Raw genomic sequence first — 21,724 nt, 5'->3', positions numbered from 1 at the left:
AGATATATTATGTTTGGAACGTCAAATACAAGATGATTTAGAATTGTCTTTTATTTTAAGATATGTATTTACAAAAATGGCATATTACAACACAATTTGACAGAATATTATGTTTTCAAACAAGACAAAACAATATAACATGATTTGGTTGTGTGCCGGATGAGCACAATATTTAATCATTGAATTACACTTGCTGAAGTTGGTTTTCTAAAAGGCATAAAAAATTAAACCCCTATAATATATATTTATATGCACTCAACAACTAATTGTAGTTTCAGTAATGAGCGTTTTTTCCCAAACGGACAAAAAAAAAACCATTTACGAACAATTGCCATAATATCTTTTCTGGATAGCCCCACCATAGAAATTATTATTTAATTTAAAACATCGAGATGTTATACATAGAAGTGCACTTGAATACCCTCAAGTGTTCCTTACCACTGTTGTATATACGTTAATATCGGAATGAGTTAGGGTATGGATTTCCGTTCGGAATACTGTTGCCTACTTGATAAGGTGGAGGTTTTATAGATCCGAAATTTCCTGAACTTCTTATCGACATGTTCTTTGGTATAGTATATACTCGGGGACCATCGTCTATTTCTATTGGTAGCTCTTTTACACTTCCTAATGTTGGTTTTATATCACTGAATGCTGCATTAGAATAACCAAGCTGCTGAAAAACAATACGCTAGAAAATTATTACAAATATCGTCGACACTTTTTACGATTAAGTTGTGAAATGAAAGCCGTTCGCACAATGGACCTTTCCATCGCTTTGCCATGATGTTAATTCAGAACTAACTATACGAGTGACAACATTTGCGATTATAAAAAATGGATTATATACATTAACATCCCACATAACTTCTGTGAGGTTTTGCTTAAGATGACAATAATCAAATACTCGTACGCATTTCCAATGAAAATAAGTAAAGGATAAATATTTCTACATTTTCGGGGAAGATAATCAACATAATTCTTAGAAGAGCAATCAAGTGAACCAAAATTTTAGTGGAAATCAAGAGAGTGCAATCCAGGAATAAAGACTAGACAGGGAAAACATACACACACGACAAAGAACATAAAATAACCAAACAACAGCACGTACAAAGAAACAAAAGTAAAAGCAAAATCGGAATTCACTAAAAACTGAAAACCTAGGAGCATTTACCGGGTGCACCGGCAAAGAACAGAACTGAGATCAGTTCCAACCTCTCACAAAACTCCTGGAACTGTCAGATGAACAGTTCTATAACATATTTAGAACAGTTATCGGATAGTTCTAGGACCAGTTGTTCAAATAATTCTAGCAGAGTCGGCTCTACTAAAAGAATTGTTCTCGTAGGGCTGACTCTACTACTAGAACAATTTCCATAGAGCCAACTCTGCTAGAATTGTCAGAAGAGCTGGTTCTAGTAGAAGACCAGTACTGGTAGATCCAGATCAGCTAGTAGAATTGTAAGAAGAGCAAGTTCTAGAATGTTCTATGAGATTTTTGAACTGTCCTATACATATTTATGAACTATATTTATATATACGAATACCATATGCGAGTGATTTTCGCGGGTGATAATATTTGCGCATTTTAGCGGTCTGTCTAAAAACGCAAAAAAATTCTGTGAAATACCAATTTTGGGCTTTTGTCTAAAAATCACCAAATTTTACACCGGCCAAAATTGGTACTTTTGAGTTCAACATACATGTCAATTCATATTGGTTGGTTAAATAGCAGGATAGTATTTTAAATGTAACCATACCTTGCTTTTACGTATTGTCTCTTTACGCTTTTTAGTCTGTTTTTTCTTTTTTCTACAGCACAAACAAAACAAAATTCCACCAATCAACGCTATCAGGAATACTACAGCCCCAACCATCACAACTATAACCTCTGCAAACAATAGTTAATGTTTATCACACAATTTATTATTGATGCAAGTTACGCTTTGCGTACTTGTATTATGCACAAGAATATAAATAGTTTTGATTCTTTTGGGGGTTTAACGCCCGGGCAGCAATATTTCAGCTATATTCAGGCAATGAACATGAAGTGGATGATCAAATGAACATGAAATGATGATGAAATGAAAAATGCGATGGGACACAAAGACAATAGGGTCGACAAATTTTGATTGCCACTGGAAATAGGGAGAGGTGGGTAGGGTCGGGCAATTTAGCCTCCTTGGTGGAGTCCTATGGTTCTTACACCGGCAGAATACCACAGTAGGGTTCTTTAACGTGGCATCTTTCATAACACGGTGCACCACTATGATTGGCGGTCAGGTTTTCCGTATTATAGCCTGACAACCCTAGCATGGGGTACCCCAGAATATAAACAGTGTATGTTTGCCAAGTCAAGTCAAGTAATATTTATTTATAAGTCGAAATATTATGAAAACAAATAACACAAGCTCTAATGAGCGTTTAAAATTGACATTACATACATAATACTACATGAAAGAGTAATCAAAGGAAACCCAGATTTTAGCGGGAATCAAAATAAATGTAATCCAGGGACAAAGACCAGATATAGAAAACAGACAAACACAAAAAAGAACATAAAGCAACTGAAATAATACATAACAAGTAACCAAAGTAAACAAGAAACTCGGACTCCACTAAAAACTGGGAGTATTGACCCAGAGCACCGGTAAGATAAGCGTCCTCTGCTTTTCTAAAAACACCCACCGAGTTGCTCACAAGAAGTTAAATCCGGGGTAGACGAAAGAGGAAAGGAAACTATGACACGTTAAACAAATCAGTTTCCATGGTGCAAAAGAATATACCGTAACGATCAACTACCTCATGATGTCGACCATTAAAGCAGTAGAAACATTTAAAGGAAAGAAAACGCATACAATAATAATGATACGTAAGTAAAGCAGACATAACCTTTAATGCATGCCATACAAATACAAGCAAACTAAAAATAGCAAAAAATAAATAAATAAATAAATAAATAAATAAATAAAAACATTTCATACAGGGCTAAAATAAAGCATGCACATATGAATAACAAAGATAATAAAATAAAGCATAATTATGAATAACCAAAAATGGCTTTCTATTTTGTAAGTTAGTCTTATAGTACTTGCATCATATAAAATATGCATACAAATCGAGGTTTATCTATACTCTATGAAATGTATAAAAGTATTTGAAGGAATTCTAAAATCTCCAAGTACCGAAAAAATAGTTTTCCTCAAAACATTTATCAGAATTACTTCAAAAATAGTACCAGCTAATTTCTGTTCACTTAATAATTACATATTAGACTTAAGATGTTAGAATGGTTGTTTCGATTTACTGACGCATTCATTCGGATGGTAATCATAATAATATAATCCTTGGATAAAGACTGGGCAGGGAAACAAACTCAACAATGAATATGAAATACCCACATAAGAACAAATAATCAACTAGGGCTAAATTACATGTAAAAATTCGGACAATGGTCACGTGCACCGGTTGGATAAACGTCCGATGCTTTTGCAGACCTACCATTCGAATTGCTCATTTGTCACGACGAATAATTAATTTTCAATGTACTCCTAATGTTATCCTGTAATATTATAGAATACTTACTGAATTTACTAACTGTATTATCACCCGCTGGTGTAGTAATTGCTGGCGATGTGGGCGTTGTAGATCCGGAAACCGTACTTGTTATTCCCGGGGCCAAGGTGACCGTTGAAGCCGACGTTGCTGATTTTGTCGTTGTTTTTGTTGTCGTCGTCGTTGGTGTTGTAGTTGCCGAAGTTGTTGTTGATGTAGTAGAAGGGGCAGGTGTCGTCGGATTGCAGGTACCACAGCAGAGGATACCAGTTTGTGCACAGTAGGCTGGACTGGCGGCATACATATCAGCGCATGTCCAGCCAGTATTACTAAAAATTATTCCAACTTTATCTCCATACAAACAGTTTTCTGTAGAAAAGAATTTATTTTAACTTAATTTCAGGACAATATTTCTATCCATTTTCCTAATTAAGGCTTACCTTTGTATTCTAAGAAAATGACGTAGGATTTGTAAAATCAATAAATAGAAACAGGATAAAAAAATAACACTACATTGGTAAAAGCCCCTCCCCCTTTTCCAGAAGGACGTCAGAAATTCATATGATCAGATCATTAATTTTGCGGCAAACAAACTCGACCAGAAAAAAAAGGAATGAGCAAGTAAAACATTCATCATGTGCTATATAGCTTAACACGTATTGGAAGTTATCACTTATATCAATTAGATTCTCATTATTACCGTCTTCTGATACTAAATGATACTAAATTCATTTAATATGTTTCAGTAATAAATATAAAAGAGGACGCCTGGCTCGGCATAATACAAATAAATTTCCACTCATCACTTGATAAATGTACTTAATTGGACTTCTACCGGCGATTTTCAAAGAAGGGGACTTTATGTTTGAACTCCATCCGTCCGTCATATCAGATTTCCGCACTGCTGATATAAATTGATATTTAGTACATTGGTTACCATGAAAATTTACATAACAATTTTAAGTTGCATCTTGTTAAGTTAATTTTTCGCTGAGTTATGGCAGCTGTCCTAAGATAATAATCCAAATACTGTAAACGTATTCACTAATGTGGTTTCTAATTTTCGCGTATTCTGTCAAAGGGACATATCGCGGGTATCAATTCTTGCGGTTTCAAAATATGATAAGCGTCATATAGTGTTGAAAATCAAAATTGCGGGTACTGTTTTTTGGCACTTTCATCTTCACCGCTAAAAATTATACCGTTACAACACTCAGTTTTACATTTGTTTTCGTGACGTTTGTAGATATAAGGAGAATGGATATTGTGCATATGTCAAAGAGACAAGAGACAACAACACCACCGGGATAAACTATGTCATGTCATGGCTGTCCATGGGTCTTCAATAAATGGCAAGGAAACCCTTATAACACAGGGAAGGCTGCAGCCGGCTCTCAAACAGCATTATGTAAAGATACACCACCGAAGTATACATTTAATTTTTGGTACATTGCTTTACCATGACAAATCAAGTTCGAATTTTGTTCCAGTCCGTTGATTTTTTGTTAATTTGTGATCATTGAGCTTTACAAACAAATGGACACTCAGCTTTCATATTCTTGTAAACGAACTATGCACAAAAATTACATTCTGTTCACTTCAACATATTTTTCGTCCGTAAGTGAACTTCGTATTGCAAGGCAATAATCTCAGCATGCTTGGTATAATTTATTTTTATCGATTTTTTAACAGACATAAAAAACATTAGATCCAAATATAAATCGAACTTTCATGCTTTAACAATATTTCAAATAATCTTTTCTACAGGTATATCAAGATAACTATTATTGTCTCATTACCTCTTACATTGTATCATGTTATTTAAAAATTTATAAAGTGAGTCGTAGGACCCTTACAGGTATCATCCGAGAGATCAATAGCAATTCAAATAATAAAAGATAAGATAAAATAAATAAATCACAGAATCAGAATCAGAAACTCATATTGGTATACGTTTTGTTACTTCGTTAACTAAATTAAAATAATAAAAGAGAAGAAAAAAATAAATAACTTACAGAATCAGAAAGAAACTAATATTTGTATACGTTTTGTTACTCCGTTAATTAAAATCTTTGTTTCTTCACTATTACTATTGTCCATCGTTTGACTATAGAGACTTATTACATTATTAATTCTGGTATTCAATTAAACACTATTTTGTTATCCTGAAATCTATTTCGATACTGTATATTAACATTGTCACATCATAAGATTGAATAAACAGTGGCGATTAAAAATGGACTATAGTGCCTGAACCCATTCGTGCAACAAAAGTTGCGATCAGTCATCGATCACCCATCAGTTTCCGGTCAGTCAACGATCTGTCAAACCGATCCATCATACCGGTGATCGCATCACGTGACCACAGAGCGGTCACTGTATTTTACGGTTTTTATTGTTTTGTTTTCAATTTTGCACATATTTATACCATGTGATAGATTTAAACATCAATTTATACTTTTGTTTTATATTTCTTTTATTTCAAACAGATCTTACGTCATTTTACATAACTAAACTGCGATCAGATCGGTCACCGGTCATCGATCCGTCAGCGATAAATCAGTCAGCGGTCATCGATACGTCAAATCGTTACGCGGATCGGTTCAAGGACTGTACTTATCTAAATATAATCAACGCAAAAACAGGTACACCTAGATACAAATATTTAGTTCTTGGTAGAGATTCCTCATTCTTTGTAAGAAATTATTCCAATCATTTTCCAAGTATACAGAAGAACATGTTTACAAAATGCTGGAATTTGTAACCGACAACATGTTTGTCCAGTGTGATGGATGCGTTTTTCACCAAACGGTCGGTATTCCAATGGGAAAAAAATATAGCTGATCTGATCCGAAAAAAAGAATATAGTTTAGCTAGATCATTTAATATCAGTTTCCGCTATATAGATGACGTATTATCTTTGAACAATCCTAATTTTGGGTATTTGATACATCGCATCTACCCCAAAGAACTTGAGATAAAGGATCTCTTTTTGGTAGAGAGACCAAAAGAGGATAGCACAGAGTTATGGTTTTCCACAATCTCTGCTTTGGAAAGTGTGGTAGCAGTATAGGTTTTATCACTGCTATTATTTTCTACGTCTACCTCTGATAATAAACATTGGATGTAAAACGTTTTGCAGACAAAAACAATGTTGTTTTGGGCTTTTATCCATTTTATCGCATAGTCCTCCACAACATCCATAAGAACTTTGAAGTTATAATTCCAATTTATGGAACGTGGTTCACCGTACTTGGGACCTTTAGAAATGATATTACGCAGAGATTCGTTTTCGATGATGGTTAAATCTCCAGTAACGACGTTACCAGAAGGAACATATTTGAATGGAGAGGTTTTGCAAGAACAGTCAGGTGGTTTAGCCTTAAAGTCCTCAATCTCGAGGTTCTGCAATAGCCTTTTATAATTGAAAATTTTTGATGCAATGGGTGAAGAATAGGAATATGAAATAGTTGGTATGGATTTGTCTTATAAGTTATGTGTATATTGACAGAGCATTTAAAGTCATAATGATTAACAAAGTTACATTGTTATTTACTTGGCAGGTTTTCTCCATGGCCCAATCGAAATAAAATGTAATGGCGACAAAGAAAATTTGAATCTACATGTAATACGAAATTATTTCTAAATTATTTTTAGATATAGGCAATGTTAAATAAAGAAAAATGAATTTTACTACATACACATATTTGTCTTGATATTTCATAGTATTGTAAGAATAGTAACTTTTGTGAAGACAAAATGTTATTCAAAGTACTTTTCTTACCCTATACTTGTATATAAGATATGATTTTGTGACATATTTCGACTTCAGGACAAAATTTACTTATAACGTGTGTTTGTTGTAATCAGGACCATAATTTTTTTTCTGTAACGTAGAAAGTAGGATTTTCTTCGCTTTTCGCTGTAATATTCAAATGTCATTCCGGTCATATCAAAGAGTATCAAGGGAATCAAGATTCTAGCGGAAATCAAAAGAATGTAATCCAGGGACAAAGACCAGACATGGAAAACAGATAAACACAACAAATATCATAAAACTAAAATAATACATACAAGGTAAAAAATTTAAATGAGCAACTCGGACTTCACTAAAAATAGGGAGTTATTTCAAGATTAGGTTGGAAAGTAAATTTTCAATCAAGATAGTTATTTTGTGTTCAAAATACTTGATAGAACAGCCACTTTATGGCACTTTTAATATCTTCATAAGTATTCGTATCATATATTTGTATGGAAGAGTAATCAAGGGAACCAATGTTATAGCGGTAATCAAAAGAATGTAATCCACGGAAAAAGACCAGACATAGAAAAAAGACATACACGACAAAGAACATAGAGTAACTAAAACCTACCAACACCTCCCGGAGCTCTAAAGTCTGTAACACATTGGCCCGAGATACACCACTGAAAATTGGTAAATAATAAATCAAATGATTGTACGCTGGTTAGCAACGTAATGGCTGTATGCAAATACCAGTTTTTTTAATTGATTGATACAATGAGTATCATTTTGGTGAGGTTTTTTTCCTCATAGTTTATACATACCATTATCTAGGGAATTCAAGGTTGTGTTACATGTACATGATGTTGTCTGCTACAGTGAATATTTATAAAAGAATTCTTTATTTTTTACAGTGACCCACATTTGTCCTGTTGTCTGCTATGGAGAAATTTCTTGATCCTGACAATCGATTGTTTGTAAAACAAATCTGTCTTAAAAGCTGATGTATCGAATATGGCAATCAAGATACGCTTAAAATTATATTCATTGTAAAGCAGTGTGAAGATGATGCAAAAATTACATTCATTGTAAAGCAGTGAGAAGATATGCACTGATAAAAAAACTGCTAAAACATTTGTACAAAGGTTTCCAGATTGTTATTATTACAAATGGCATACAGTAGGGCATCATTAACCTACGATGGACATAATGTGTTCTTCTCCATGCTACAAAGCGTAAATTTACAGAGATTTAACCATATCCAGTGGTAACACTTTTACCTTACGATTTCCACAGTGTGTACCGCTGCCAGCTACAGAGGAAGTACAGCTACTAGCAGTAGATGGATCACGGCACCACAATATACTACAAATTGTTGAAAAATCACCATTATACTGCTCCTGTAAAAAAATAGACAAATGAGCATTTTATATATTTCTTAATTCACTTTCCCAGATTCTTAGTTTCATAAGTTTAATTCTCGTACTCGAAAATCTAGTATAATTAAACTAAATCTCAATCGTTGGTAGTAAAATTAGATTTTAGCGACTTTGGCTCGGTTTACAGTGCAACATAAACTGTTTCATGGTTTGTTTAGCGTTAACCGACCTGCAATCGTTTGATAACGATCGTCCATAAATTCGTGGCAGTTATACCTTTCCGTAAAAAGAGAAAACGCAAAGCCATCGACGTTCCTTTGAATATATATGTATATATATAAACGTCTCAAAATGTGCTACACTGCTCCATCCGATCAAATTGATACAGGGAAGATACATAAACGTATAGAAAGGTCTGAAAAATTCCCAACGATGTTGGAACTGTCAAAGTTGTGATGCACATTTTTGGTCGTTCCCTCCGCGACGGTCTTTGTTTTGACCGTATCACTTTACTCACCCTACAGAGATATGATGTTTTGATCATATTACTTTACTCACCCTACAAAGATATAAATGCATGATGTTCGAGTATATTTCTTTACTCACCCTACAGGGATATGATGCTCGGTCGTATTACTTAGTAGAGATGTGATGTACATATATGACCGTATTAACTTTGTTCGATCGTATTACTTTACTTACCCTACAGAGATATGATGTTTGACCGTGTATTTCCTTACACTGTTGGTCAGCAGTATATAACTGTCCGGGAAGATTCTGGTTGTATGGAGCCTGACCGTTAGGGTTATATCCTGGACTCAATGTCTTCATACAGTTGTTATTACTCCTGTTTAAACGATAGATATTAGAATGAATGAATGATCCTTCATTTCCGCCATCAGAATGAAGATAAACAACACAATATCAAAAATCAAATAAATTTGCATATTTTAAAATCATACAAATGATTCAACTATTTAATAAAAAGCCAAAGTTTTAATAGTTTTCGTACAGGACTGACTTGTTTTGTATGCAATGGACACATTCATATCTTTGCAGGGCATCACCATAGACCATTAATTCGATGAATGTTCTCTCATGATGTGATTTTCCGAACCATACGTAGCAAGTAAAATTTCATTATCATCAATATTAAAAATTTCAACTGAAGTTATGACTACGAGAGCATCAACTATTTTGTAGAACAATTTATTTCGCTCTCTCAGTAATACTTAGCACAATAATGTTAGATGTAGATGAAAAAGGGTTTTTAGTGGGGGTTGGGAATCATCGTACTTATATAAAGTGTTTTTGTAGTGAACATTTTGTAATTAAAGGTGCTTTAAACTGCAATTATTTTTCATATACAATAGAAAGAGTAATATCGTAGCGGAAATCAAAAGAATGTAATCCAGGGACAAAGACCAGGCATGAAAAACATTCATACTAAACAAAACAAAAAAAATAAAATAACCAAAACAATACATACAAAGTAACAAAAATAAATAAGGAATTCAGGCTCCACTAAAAACTAGGAGTTTGGACCAGATGCACTGGTAGGGTACATGTAAGCGTCCTCTGCTTTTCTAGAAACACCCGCCGAGTTGGTAGAAATAAAGCCTTAATTGCAAATTTTAAGAAAGACAAATATAAATAAAGAACGATGTGTTTTACAGAATATAGTATGCTAACATACTCAAAACAATATTGTAATAGTACATGTAAACATGTACTAAAATCTCAAACAACTAACACAGGGGAATTCGTTACTTCATTTTTACTTTGTTCTTTAAAATTATATATCCAAAAAGATCGATAGCAATGAAACACATTGAGAAATATCATTTAACTTTTATGGCGCGAAAATTTACATTTAATAGACCGATTGTCAAAAATATTTTCTGCTGTGAGATTTTCAAAAAATATGGACAAACAACAACTAGTATGTTCACATATTTGTACGTGCTTTATTGGTTATGTCACTTTTTATATATGTGTCTATCATCCCTGTCTATTTGTTACGCTTGGATTACATTCTTTTAATTGTCGTTTGAATCCTGGTTGCTGTAATTTCACTTTCTAACTTTTAATCATACAAATGAAACTTACGCATCAAGGTTATTGATAAGGGTGGTAAAGTAATTTGTAGAACATACAGAGAACCGCCATGGGTTGGATGCTGTTGCTACTGACTGTTGAGGAGAACTGACTGCTGCCATGATGTAAGCACTGGCTTGGCTACATCCATTACCTAGACCGTCATGTTCTGCACTCAGACTGGAACGTAGATGATACAAGTATGATATTACATGCAAGTACCGATTGGAGGCGAGGATTAAGAAATTTTCAAAAAGGAAGATACATATAGGTTTCGATCCAGAAATGGTTTCAGGCTATCATTTTCTTTTTTGCCCACATTTGCACACAATTTACATTTTTTTCAACTAAGGATGGGGTTTAAATACGGAAACTGTCCCCTTTATCGGCCAAACTTAAATAAAAAAGTACACTGGCAAAATTATTTCACATCATTTTCACAAGAATTTCACATTATTTTTCATGTGAACTCGATTAACATGAATTTCACGTGAAGAATATTTGCGTGTGTAGACAAAATGGTCATGATCACTATAATTAAAAGTTCTTGAATTACCTTGAATGTGTAAATTTTGGAAAAGAAAAAAATCAGATTTTCATAACAACAAAGCAGCAATAGAATGGCTATAGTTTATTTGTTACCCATGCCCTAACTCGTGCGCTGTTGTTGTAATACACACAATAGAATGACTATAGTTTATTTGTTACCCATGCCCTAACTCGTGCGCGGCTGTTGTAATACACACAATAGAATGGCTATAGTTTATTTGTTACCCATGCCCTAACTCGTGCGCTGCTGTTGTAATACACACAATAGAATGGCTATAGTTTATTTGTTACCCATGTCCTAACTCCTGCGCTGCTGTTGTAATACACACAATAGAATGGCTATAGTTTATTTGTTACCCATGCCCTAACTCCTGCGCTGCTGTTGTAATACACACAATAGAATGGCTATAGTTTATTTGTTACCCATGCCCTAACTCGTGCGCTGCTGTTGTAATACACACAATAGAATGGCTATAGTTTATTTGTTACCCATGCCCTAACTCGTGCGCTGCTGTTGTAATACACACAATAGAATGGCTATAGTTTATTTGTTACCCATGTCCTAACTCGTGCGCTGCTGTTGTAATACACACAATAGAATGGCTATAGTTTATTTGTTACCCATGTCCTAACTCGTGCGCTGCTGTTGTGATACACACAAAATCGAAATTTTCTTCGACTATAGAAACACTATCAGGAGTACACATCCTTCCAAGGTTAGCTAAACCTGAAATATATGTTTATAAGCTACATTTTAGTTTAAGTTTTAACACCACTTACAAAACTGGATTAGGTACGAGTTAAATCAAGGAGATCAAGATTAAAACAGGACTATTATAGGAAAAGACTAAATAAACCACAAAAAGAGACAACAATAATAAATAAGAAACTCGGTATCATCAAAACCTAAATAGACAGGTTGTGTAAACGTCAACTACTCTACTCAAAGAAGTTATAAAGAGGCCAATATTGAATGATTTTACCGAACATAAATTTAACTTTAAAGAGATCTTTTGCTAAATTTTATCTATAGAAATGTAAATCAAACATCAAAATCAAGGTTACATGACATTTCAAAGCTTTTTGGAACACTTATATAAAATATAATTTAATATTTTAACTGGAGTAAGATGAAACAAGTAATAAAATCATGCAGATGATCAAATACAAAATCAACCAAAGAATACACGGACCTAACTGTCAAAATGAAATCAAACTCTAAAAAAATAAAACTTTCGAATTTCATCTGTAGTTATGAAAATGATATTTCCAAAATAATATACAGTTCAAAAATAGTTCACTCTGTGTTTATAAACAGTACCTGCATTAACAGATGATCCCTGTGATGTCAGGTCATATCTACAACAAGTTTTAACATTATCAAAATATACTCAGTTAAAAAAAGGATACTGTTAGTTCTATTACAGCTAAAATGTCTATACAAAAATGGACTGGTGCATGCTAGTTAAATCTATTTCTCTTACATTTTGTTTTCCTTACTATTCAGTTACACGTACAAAGAAATCGGAATGATATATCGTGTAAGTACATGTATAGGAAATGAATAAGAGAAATTATTATTATGTTCAGTACAGAAAGATTTATATATGGCAGGACACTCAGCCACCTAACTGGAGTTACCGTGTTTCCTCGAAACAAATAAAATACTTTTTTTGTTGTTGTTATAGTGAACCATTACTGATAATATAACATATGCATGCGTTTTTTATTACCTACGTGCAAATCCTGTGTTACCTACAAATTGCTGACGTTTCTTAAATTTTTGTATGTTGCTCTGTTTTAATCGTCGTGTTTCATTGCTGTTCTTTCGTGAAAGCCTCTTGGCAAATTAGCATCATGAGGTGTTTCTGGAAAAGCTGATGATGCTTACTATGCTGGTACACCAGGTTCATGTTACAGTGTATCAGTTTTTGATGAAGTCCGGGTAACTCGTTTACTTTTGTTTCTGTATTATTGTATAGTTATTCCATGTCCGTCTGGTCGTGTGTATCTGTTTTCTTTGTGTCGTTATCCGTGGAGTTATTCTTGCTTCACGTTCAAATCCTTCTTTGTTTAATTTACCCTTTATAGGAAGTACATTTTTTTTCAAGTACAGCGTATATGTTAATTTTATACAATGAAATATGCATTCAAGCATTTTTTTTTAAAACGTGTGAAAAATTCAACGTTTATCCCCCTTTCTTCGCAACTGAATCAGAAACAAATATATATAAGTCGGTTTATTTTCGAAATTGACAAGCATACTTTGTAAACAGCATAGCATGGTCATTTCCAGGAAGGTTAGAATTTCCTTTCACCCATGTCCCAAATGCTGACAAACCGGCACCTGAGTCAACTCTATACCGTGGTGACCCAAAATTCTTATTGTTCTCCGTCCATGGCGCATCAGAGGGTGTCTACATGAAATCAAACAAGTGAAATAATTGTGTATATTATACCTGTTAGTTCTTAGGTCTGTTGAATCTGTATATAGATTTTTAAAACGAGGTTATGGTATTAGAAAGGCGCTGGATTGAACATAAAATTTCAGGAACGAATTATTGTATGCCTTTGACTAAAATCTGTTGTTAGATAAAAATGCAAAATGCCCCGAGCTATCATGTGATTGGATCCACAAGAGATACGTATGTTGCTATAACTGGTACTTTCAACAATAAACTGTAAGGAATATTTAAATTGCAGCCCATTTGTTATTATTTTTTTCAATGAAATGTAAATAAATATAGATACATGTAAAAATAACAGTTTTTTTATAATAACTTCTTAGGCTATAATTTGTACACTGCCTATTGTTCACCTATTGTGACATTTTTTTTGCCAGCTTCCGGTGATAAAATAGGATATAATCAAGATCAAAACAACAGACATGAAACTCTTACAAGACATTGGAACGTTTGTATTTAGCATTTTACATCAATCTCATGTAAGCATCAAAGTAACTTGGATTGATTTCATTCTGTTTTAAGTGAAAGCTTGATAGGCTTTGGTGAAATTGAATATAATATAAACGTATCACTGATTTCAAGTAATGTCCTTTACCCTAGGTCTACCTCCTTAAAGAGTAAAAATAAAATAACACTATAAAATAAAAACAAAGGACTACGACTACCAATACAAGAAAACAACATGCAACTGAATGAAAAATGGATATGTGTAAGCGAGTAGTTCAGGCGCTAACTAAAATGTGCATGGCTAGCTACGTTGTTCCTTATATAGATCGGAAGAGAATATGTAATCATGGAAACCTAGATTTAAGCAGAAATGAAAAAAAATTACCTAAGAATCAAAACAAGACAGAAAAATCAAACATGTACCCATAACATAGAACATAAAAACACAATCAAAACAGAACCATTCCCCCTCATGTACATGTATTAGAAGACATATAACGATCGTGTTTAATTTAAAATATTATATGCTCTGCATAATAACACATTCCATGAGTTTATACTTACATAGATGACTCGATAAAAAATCGTCCTAATTTCACCTACATTTGTGAAATTTTTGGTAGGTTTAATGTCTGTTTGACACAATCACAGTGTCCACTTTCTTTTTTATTTTATTTCATTTTATTTTTTTTTCATGATGATCATATAACATGTACCAGTTTTGAATAAATGTAAATAAATACAAATTAATTACACCCACACCGAATCGTAACACTTCATTTAAGTGGAAAAGAATTTAGAAAAATGATATTCTCATTAATAAACTTGACTGAAGCAAAAATATCAGAATTCATTTCAATATAAAAAGTGCTAACTTATTTAACATGTTTTAGGAAGACCAATGACAACTTTCTATGGAATGCCTAAAACAAGATAAAAGTAATTTTGTGTTAATGGTGTATACATGATTTTTTTTTTCTGTATAAAACCTGCTTAAGTACGATTTTGTAGGTTTTGCACGTGATGTTTACACTCCCGGTATGCATGGTCCATGTTACCCAGGATTTTCCTTATTTTAGACCAGATCAACTAACATGATAATACGCTATACCTTCCTTGAAGCAAAAACAATCTTATCAATGCCATTGTATATCATATACAAAAGTTGTTTTTGTGGAGTTCATTAATCATGGAAAAATGACTGCCCAAGTGACATTGATATTGTATGAAACGTTGATAAGGATTCTAGCTACAACCGAGGACATTATCAAGGACACTTACTTTAATTAAATATCCTCTATATAAGCAACTATTGTGACTGTTTTCATTGAAGGATTAGAACAGGGAATAATTACGTTGTAAAGCCCACTTGTCCCTTTAAAGTACGACCATGATTACTTGCACCACGTTAATACAATACTTTCACCAACAAAAATACCTCATTCTTGTCTTATAACAAATGATAATAAATTATAGTTAATTCAGTGCTGTAGGAGTAGTTACGGGTAAGAAATGGGTACCCTCTTTATAGATGGAAAACAAGCTGCATGTGTAAATAAGGCTCACCTTTGCTATAATTATCCCTGCATAAACAATAGACATTGTATACTGTGTTGTCTGTATGTTTTTGTACATTGTATCCATCTGGAAACCAAAATATTGTTCTTATGAAATTCGCATGACGTAATCTGCACGCATAGTATTTCAAGAAAATTATGCAATTTTCTCGTGGATTTGTTAAAAAAAATGTATGTGACTGATCGAAGATAGGACTATTTTAAATCATTTTCTTATTGTACATTGCCCGCTACATTTCAATGAATAAGTTAGATGTTTCTCCTTTGGTTTTAAGAAGCCACAACATTGTTATTCCAATTTAATTCTACATACTATGTACATTGTGTTATCTTAAATCATAAATGATTGAAGTCTTTGTAGCTACATGTAAATCGCTTTAAATTAAAATAAATTAATTTAGATGCATTCAAAATAAATATCTTTCTTAATCTAAATAGAACATGTAGGAATGAAGAAATATCATTAATTATTAGTTACTAACCCCATTTATCATGAAAGCGTAATATTGTTTGACTGAGGCAAGAACTTCTGTTTCTTTCTCTGATGGTGTTGTCTTTGTGCTTTTATCATACCAACTACATGACAAAATATTACATACATTTCATATATACTTCAGCTCTCATTCATTAGAAATACAGTGGTGACGATATAAGAAAAAACAGAGGACAGAAAATGCAATACGTTCTAATTGCATCGTGCAGATCCGGGTGTTAAAAGAATAGGCCTGCAGCAGCGCTGAGCTTGTCGTAAAAGGCGACTAAATAGTGCTCAGAAATCTAGCCGGGGTCTAGGCGCTCTGTCCACAGAGCAACTGGGATGTATGCCCCAGGTGGTGGAATGGGGTACCCCTGGCGTGTTACATGCTGGGATTGTCAGGCTATAATACGGAAAACCTGGCCGCAAACCATAGTGGTGCACCGTGTTGGGAAAGATGTCACGTTCCTCGCACGTTAAAGAAACCTGCTGTGGTATTCGATAGGAGAAGGAACCTTTGCGCTCCGCCACAGGAGGCTAAATTGCACGACCTTACCCATCCCTCCCTTTTTCTAGTGGCAATCAAAATTTTCCGACTCTATTATCCTTGTGTCCCATCCCTTTTTTCCATTTCATCATCATTTCATGTTCATTTTATCATCCATTTCATGTTCATCGTCTGAATATAGCTGAAATATTGCTGCTCGGACGTTAAACCCCAACAATCAATCAATCAATCATCGAAGATGAAATACGTTTTCTACTTGAATGTAGAAAGTACATGTATGTACATTCTTGAAATTGTGAGACGATCATTGTTCCAATTTCGCCTTTTTATCAAAACAAGATAAATTTATTTGGTTAATGATAAATGAAAATAAGGAGGTAATCAACCGACTTGCATCAAAATTTTCAGAAATGACCTAACTGTATTGTACTACCTAAGGTATACTCGTTCCGGGATCGAACTCACGACCGACACTTGAGTCAAACACGTTACCCATCAGACCCACTATGCGGTATAACGATAAATATACTCAATGTACTCACTATTTATAAACAGAGTAGTCACACACCATTAACAGTTCAATCTGGTGTTGCCCTGTCGCTCTCTTTACTCGCCGTGGGTGATTGTTTTTCACCGAATTAATGCTTGACTCTGTGAAAATGTCATGTAAATAAGTAAGTACGTGCAATTAAATCGAATAAACACATGTCCGCATGTGATTAGTACCATATTTCACCGGGCTTACAGTTTATTTTAAAAATTTCAGTGCCATGATCCCAATAAATGCTTTAAAATTATATCCAAGGTTACTATGGTAACTAATACTCGCACAAGTCACGAAAACCAAACTGAAAATGACAAATTTGGGGCACAGACAAAAAAAACAACAAAACAAAAACAACAAAACAAAAACAAAACCAAAAAAAAAACAGAAAAAAACCAAACAAACAAAAGAGAGAGAGAGAGGGGGAGAGAGAGAGAGAGAGAGAGAGAGAGAGAGAGAGAGAGAGAGAGAGAGAGAGAGAGAGAGAGAGAGAGAGAGAGAGAGAAACACAAAAAAACGGCCATTTGGGAGTGTTGACGAAACAAACACATGTGCATGTATAAAAAATGTAGGATGTACCAATGACAAAATTGTGCATATTAGTTTATGCTAGACATGAATACCATTTGGAAAGCAAAGTTATGATCATTTTCTTTTTCAGTTAAACATGTTACATGTATGCACATGTGTCAGGTTCAAATGAATTTTTCGCAGGTCTTGTATAGAATTGATTACTTATTCATACATGCAATTTACACTATAGTTTATCACATAGTATATTAAACTGTGAAGTGTAAAACATAATTTTGATGCACTATACATGTAAATAATACAAGACGAAGTTCTTATACTGGTAAAGAATACAGATTTAACCTTTGAGCTAAGAAGCACTGAGAGCCTGATTTCAGTCCTACACGAAGGTATACTGGTAACCTTATCGAATAACATCAATACAATCATGTTGTATGTGTAGTAAACCCCGGTCGGCAACCAGTAATGCGAAGTATAAGGACCTGACTAGTTTAGTGAATTTAACACAATGCTTATGGCTCACACCTTTAAGTTTTATAAACTTATGAAAAAAACAAATCCTAGTTAATGTTAAACTGTAGAACTCTCAACACTCAACTCTTACAGGTTACACCTGCATCGTATTATACAGAAATACAAGTTTTTTTTATAATATATAATCTGTAAATGTAGATACATGTAAAAATAGTGCTTGAATTCCTTCTCTAATCAATACATCTAGTGATAGTTTAGACTGCTGTAATTTGATATGATGCAGGTATTACATATTCATATAAAAGGACGACGTTCGAGATAATTTTATATTTTTTTAAAATTACCATACATGTACCTTTCACAGTTTTACATCAAATAAAAATTAGCTTTCTTCATTATCAAAGACAACTTTGATAGGTGATCTACAAACTGATTAACATTCTGTTTTTTTTTGTTTTTTTTTTGTAAAAATTACGAAACAAGTAAACTTTAAGATCCCTATTTGGTATTGCAGGTAAACTTCCTATCAAACTGAAATCGTGTTCTCAGTGTTTCTAAGGTTAAAAGTTAAATTCGTATTGAATACCGTTATGAAGACGAAGTACTCTATAATCCGTTTGCTCACCGTAATTATCAATAAAACCTGTTCCTTGTTGACTGTTCTCCATTTGTATGACGTTCGCACTATAGTAGCCATCTTCTCTCGAGCTGTTGTCTGGTAAGGTCATGTGATACCCACGTCCATTGATACTGAAAATTCCGTACTGAAATACATGTACAAGTGATATTCTTTTATTGTGCATGCACAGCATGGCACAAACTTACGTACATATATTAGTAAAATTATAACGACTGCATTGTGTTTTCAAAAGCCAATGAGTTGACCTCTAAATCTAAAATCCTTAAAAAGCAAGCGCGAACATCATTGTAGATGTGAATCTTCGTAAATCTTTCCAGTTAAAAAAAACATTCAGGTGAAGTACACGTTTAATTTAAAGTTCAGAATTATCTTCCTTGGAAAGAAAATGACTATATATAAACGATTTCTTATATTAGAAACCATTCAATTGTACATGTACATAAAAAATTTATAAATACATGTACATGTTTTGCCTACCCTAGCACATTCTATTGGTATTTTTATGTCATGCCATAAAAACTATAACTATCATTTTGTAGACGAACACTATTAAAGTCAAGAAATTCTCGCATAAGTGTCTATATAGATAGTCTTAAAGAACATAAAATGATTTTTCCTACATGAACATACCTACCCTATTTTTCACTTAATGTAATCTTAAACAGACATTCATATATACTTTTACTTGACCTGAAGTATTCATTTTGATGTTGGTTATACATGTAGCTTTTCTCGCAAGCTGATTATCCCTACGCGTATAACAATCAGTCTACATGTACATCGTGTATGCGGAAACTAGGTATGTACATGTACAATGTAACGGCTCACATATACGCGCATAATAATCAGTCTACATGTACATCGTGTATGCGGAAACTAGGTCTGTACATGTACAATGTAACGGCTCACGTATACGCGCATAACAATCAGTCTACATGTACATCGTGTATACGGAAACTAGGTATGTACATGTACAATGTAACGGCTCACATATACGCGCATAACAATCAGTCTACATGTACATCGTGTATGCGGAAACTATGTATGTACATGTACAATGTAACGGCTCACGTATATGCGCATAACAATCAGTCTACATGTACATCGTGTATGCGGAAACTAGGTCTGTACATGTACAATGTAACGGCTCACATATACGCGCATAATAATCAGTCTACATGTACATCGTGTATGCGGAAACTAGGTCTGTACATGTACAATGTAACGGCTCACGTATACGCGCATAACAATCAGTCTACATGTACATCGTGTATGCGGAAACTAGGTATGTACATGTACAATGTATAGTGTTCTCTTTAAATCTATTCAATCTCTTTAAAAATGTGTCAGAACTCCACATTTAAGGTCAAAAAGTTCAAACAGCTCATTACACGTCGTATGTCTGTATATAACAAAGGACAAATCTTATTAAAAGATCGATTGAATTGAACTACATGTAATAAGTACCGGTTAACAACTACATGTAAATGTGTGCATTATGATGTTTTACATTCGTTTTCAATGTAGAAAGACAATCTTAACGAATCAATTTGTGAGGTCAAAATCCGAAGATGTATCTCTTAAGTCAGGCACGGGTAATCTCCAATTGTGATTTTTTTTTCAAGTCAATGTCCAGAGTTTTCCCTCAATTTCAAGTGAATTGTCAGATTTGAGGCAAACCTCAATTCGAGGATTTTCATGAAACTGCGCACTGAGCTGAGAGTCTCCACCCTTTAACTAATTTGTTCGCCATGACAGATTTCCATACTACATGTACATGTAAAATAAAGGACACGACCTGTGTAGATGGAATAACATCATTTTGAACTACAGCATGCATTTAAAAATCAAATACAAAAAAAAAGAAATTTGCATATGCTGGCAAAACCATTGTCAGTATTACTAGTTCATGTGTGTGATACTTAAATTTCTTAACATTTTCTATTCAAATAAAAGCAGTCAATGTACATGTATTATAACAAAACATCTGAATAATAATTAAATAAATTGATAATTGTTAACAATACAATATACGTGTACATGTACATAATGGTAGGGAAGATGAGATGATTGCCAAACAAATGTTCTGAAAAAACTTCCTTGAGCATGTATTCAGGCATAGGTACCGAATTATCAAAATGTTATTGCCTCACAGTGAAACACTTCTGCACTACATAAGCCAAACTACAAATTACCTTTTAATATTACGTGACAACATGGATTTATTTTTTTATGCATTTAAAATTTGCGTTTTTCATTCATTTGGACATTGATAAGAAGGATGATATGCATAGTGAATTGACAACCCTATAATAAACAAACAGTTCATTGTGATTATTCTTGCTTTGTAAATAAATAATTCCCTTTCAATTCCTCTACAACAACACTAGGTTTAAATATAGTTGCCTAAATATACACACGTAAATGTAAACTGGCCCAGTATATTAACCTGTTCTAAAATTTAAACTAAATTCCTTAAATATCGTCTGCATGCATGGTGTTGAAGGAAAAGGTTTGAGACTCACAATAATGACACAAAATGGCAGAGGACAATCTTTGCTTGAGAGGAAACGTATATATATATATATATATCATGTTGGACCTACATTTTGTAACAAATACTCGCACTTAAATTTTCCGATTTACCGATTACCTATAATAACAAGACAACATGTCTACAGTTGCTACAAGTTCTATAGTAACCTCTCACAAAACTGTCCTAGAACTGTTAGTTGAACAGT

At 33.5% G+C, this 21,724-nt stretch overlaps 1 protein-coding gene across 3 annotated transcripts in view; it reads right to left on the bottom strand.

Moving 5' to 3' along the window:
* Positions 1 to 33: 33 nt before the first annotated feature.
* LOC148599148 (A disintegrin and metalloproteinase with thrombospondin motifs like) overlaps positions 34 to 21,724 on the bottom strand; it is a 29,394-nt gene continuing 7,703 nt past the window's right edge. For 2 of the 3 annotated variants that reach the window (XM_088557542.1, XM_088557544.1), the window contains 14 exons: positions 18,969 to 19,107; positions 17,337 to 17,445; positions 16,294 to 16,387; positions 15,801 to 15,878; positions 13,588 to 13,739; positions 12,644 to 12,681; positions 11,944 to 12,049; positions 10,786 to 10,953; positions 9,379 to 9,523; positions 8,578 to 8,697; positions 7,929 to 7,980; positions 3,586 to 3,924; positions 1,761 to 1,891; positions 34 to 676 (listed from right to left, as the gene is read on the bottom strand). In XM_088557542.1, the coding sequence (XP_088413668.1) occupies positions 455 to 676; positions 1,761 to 1,891; positions 3,586 to 3,924; positions 7,929 to 7,980; positions 8,578 to 8,697; positions 9,379 to 9,523; positions 10,786 to 10,953; positions 11,944 to 12,049; positions 12,644 to 12,681; positions 13,588 to 13,739; positions 15,801 to 15,878; positions 16,294 to 16,387; positions 17,337 to 17,445; positions 18,969 to 19,107 (1,893 nt within the window). In that variant the 3' untranslated portion in view covers positions 34 to 454. The remainder of the gene's footprint in view (positions 677 to 1,760; positions 1,892 to 3,585; positions 3,925 to 7,928; positions 7,981 to 8,577; positions 8,698 to 9,378; positions 9,524 to 10,785; positions 10,954 to 11,943; positions 12,050 to 12,643; positions 12,682 to 13,587; positions 13,740 to 15,800; positions 15,879 to 16,293; positions 16,388 to 17,336; positions 17,446 to 18,968; positions 19,108 to 21,724) is intronic. The other variant, XM_088557543.1, reaches the window with a different exon arrangement.

The sequence above is a fragment of the Perna viridis genome, chromosome 13 (assembly GCF_037379345.1).
Source record: "Perna viridis isolate PV_CMFRI_1.1 ecotype Kerala chromosome 13, ASM3737934v1, whole genome shotgun sequence".
In the NCBI taxonomy this organism is placed as follows: Eukaryota; Metazoa; Mollusca; class Bivalvia; order Mytilida; family Mytilidae; genus Perna; species Perna viridis.
The sequence above is the reverse complement of the archived record's forward strand: the minus strand, read 5'-3'. Positions and strand labels throughout refer to the sequence as shown.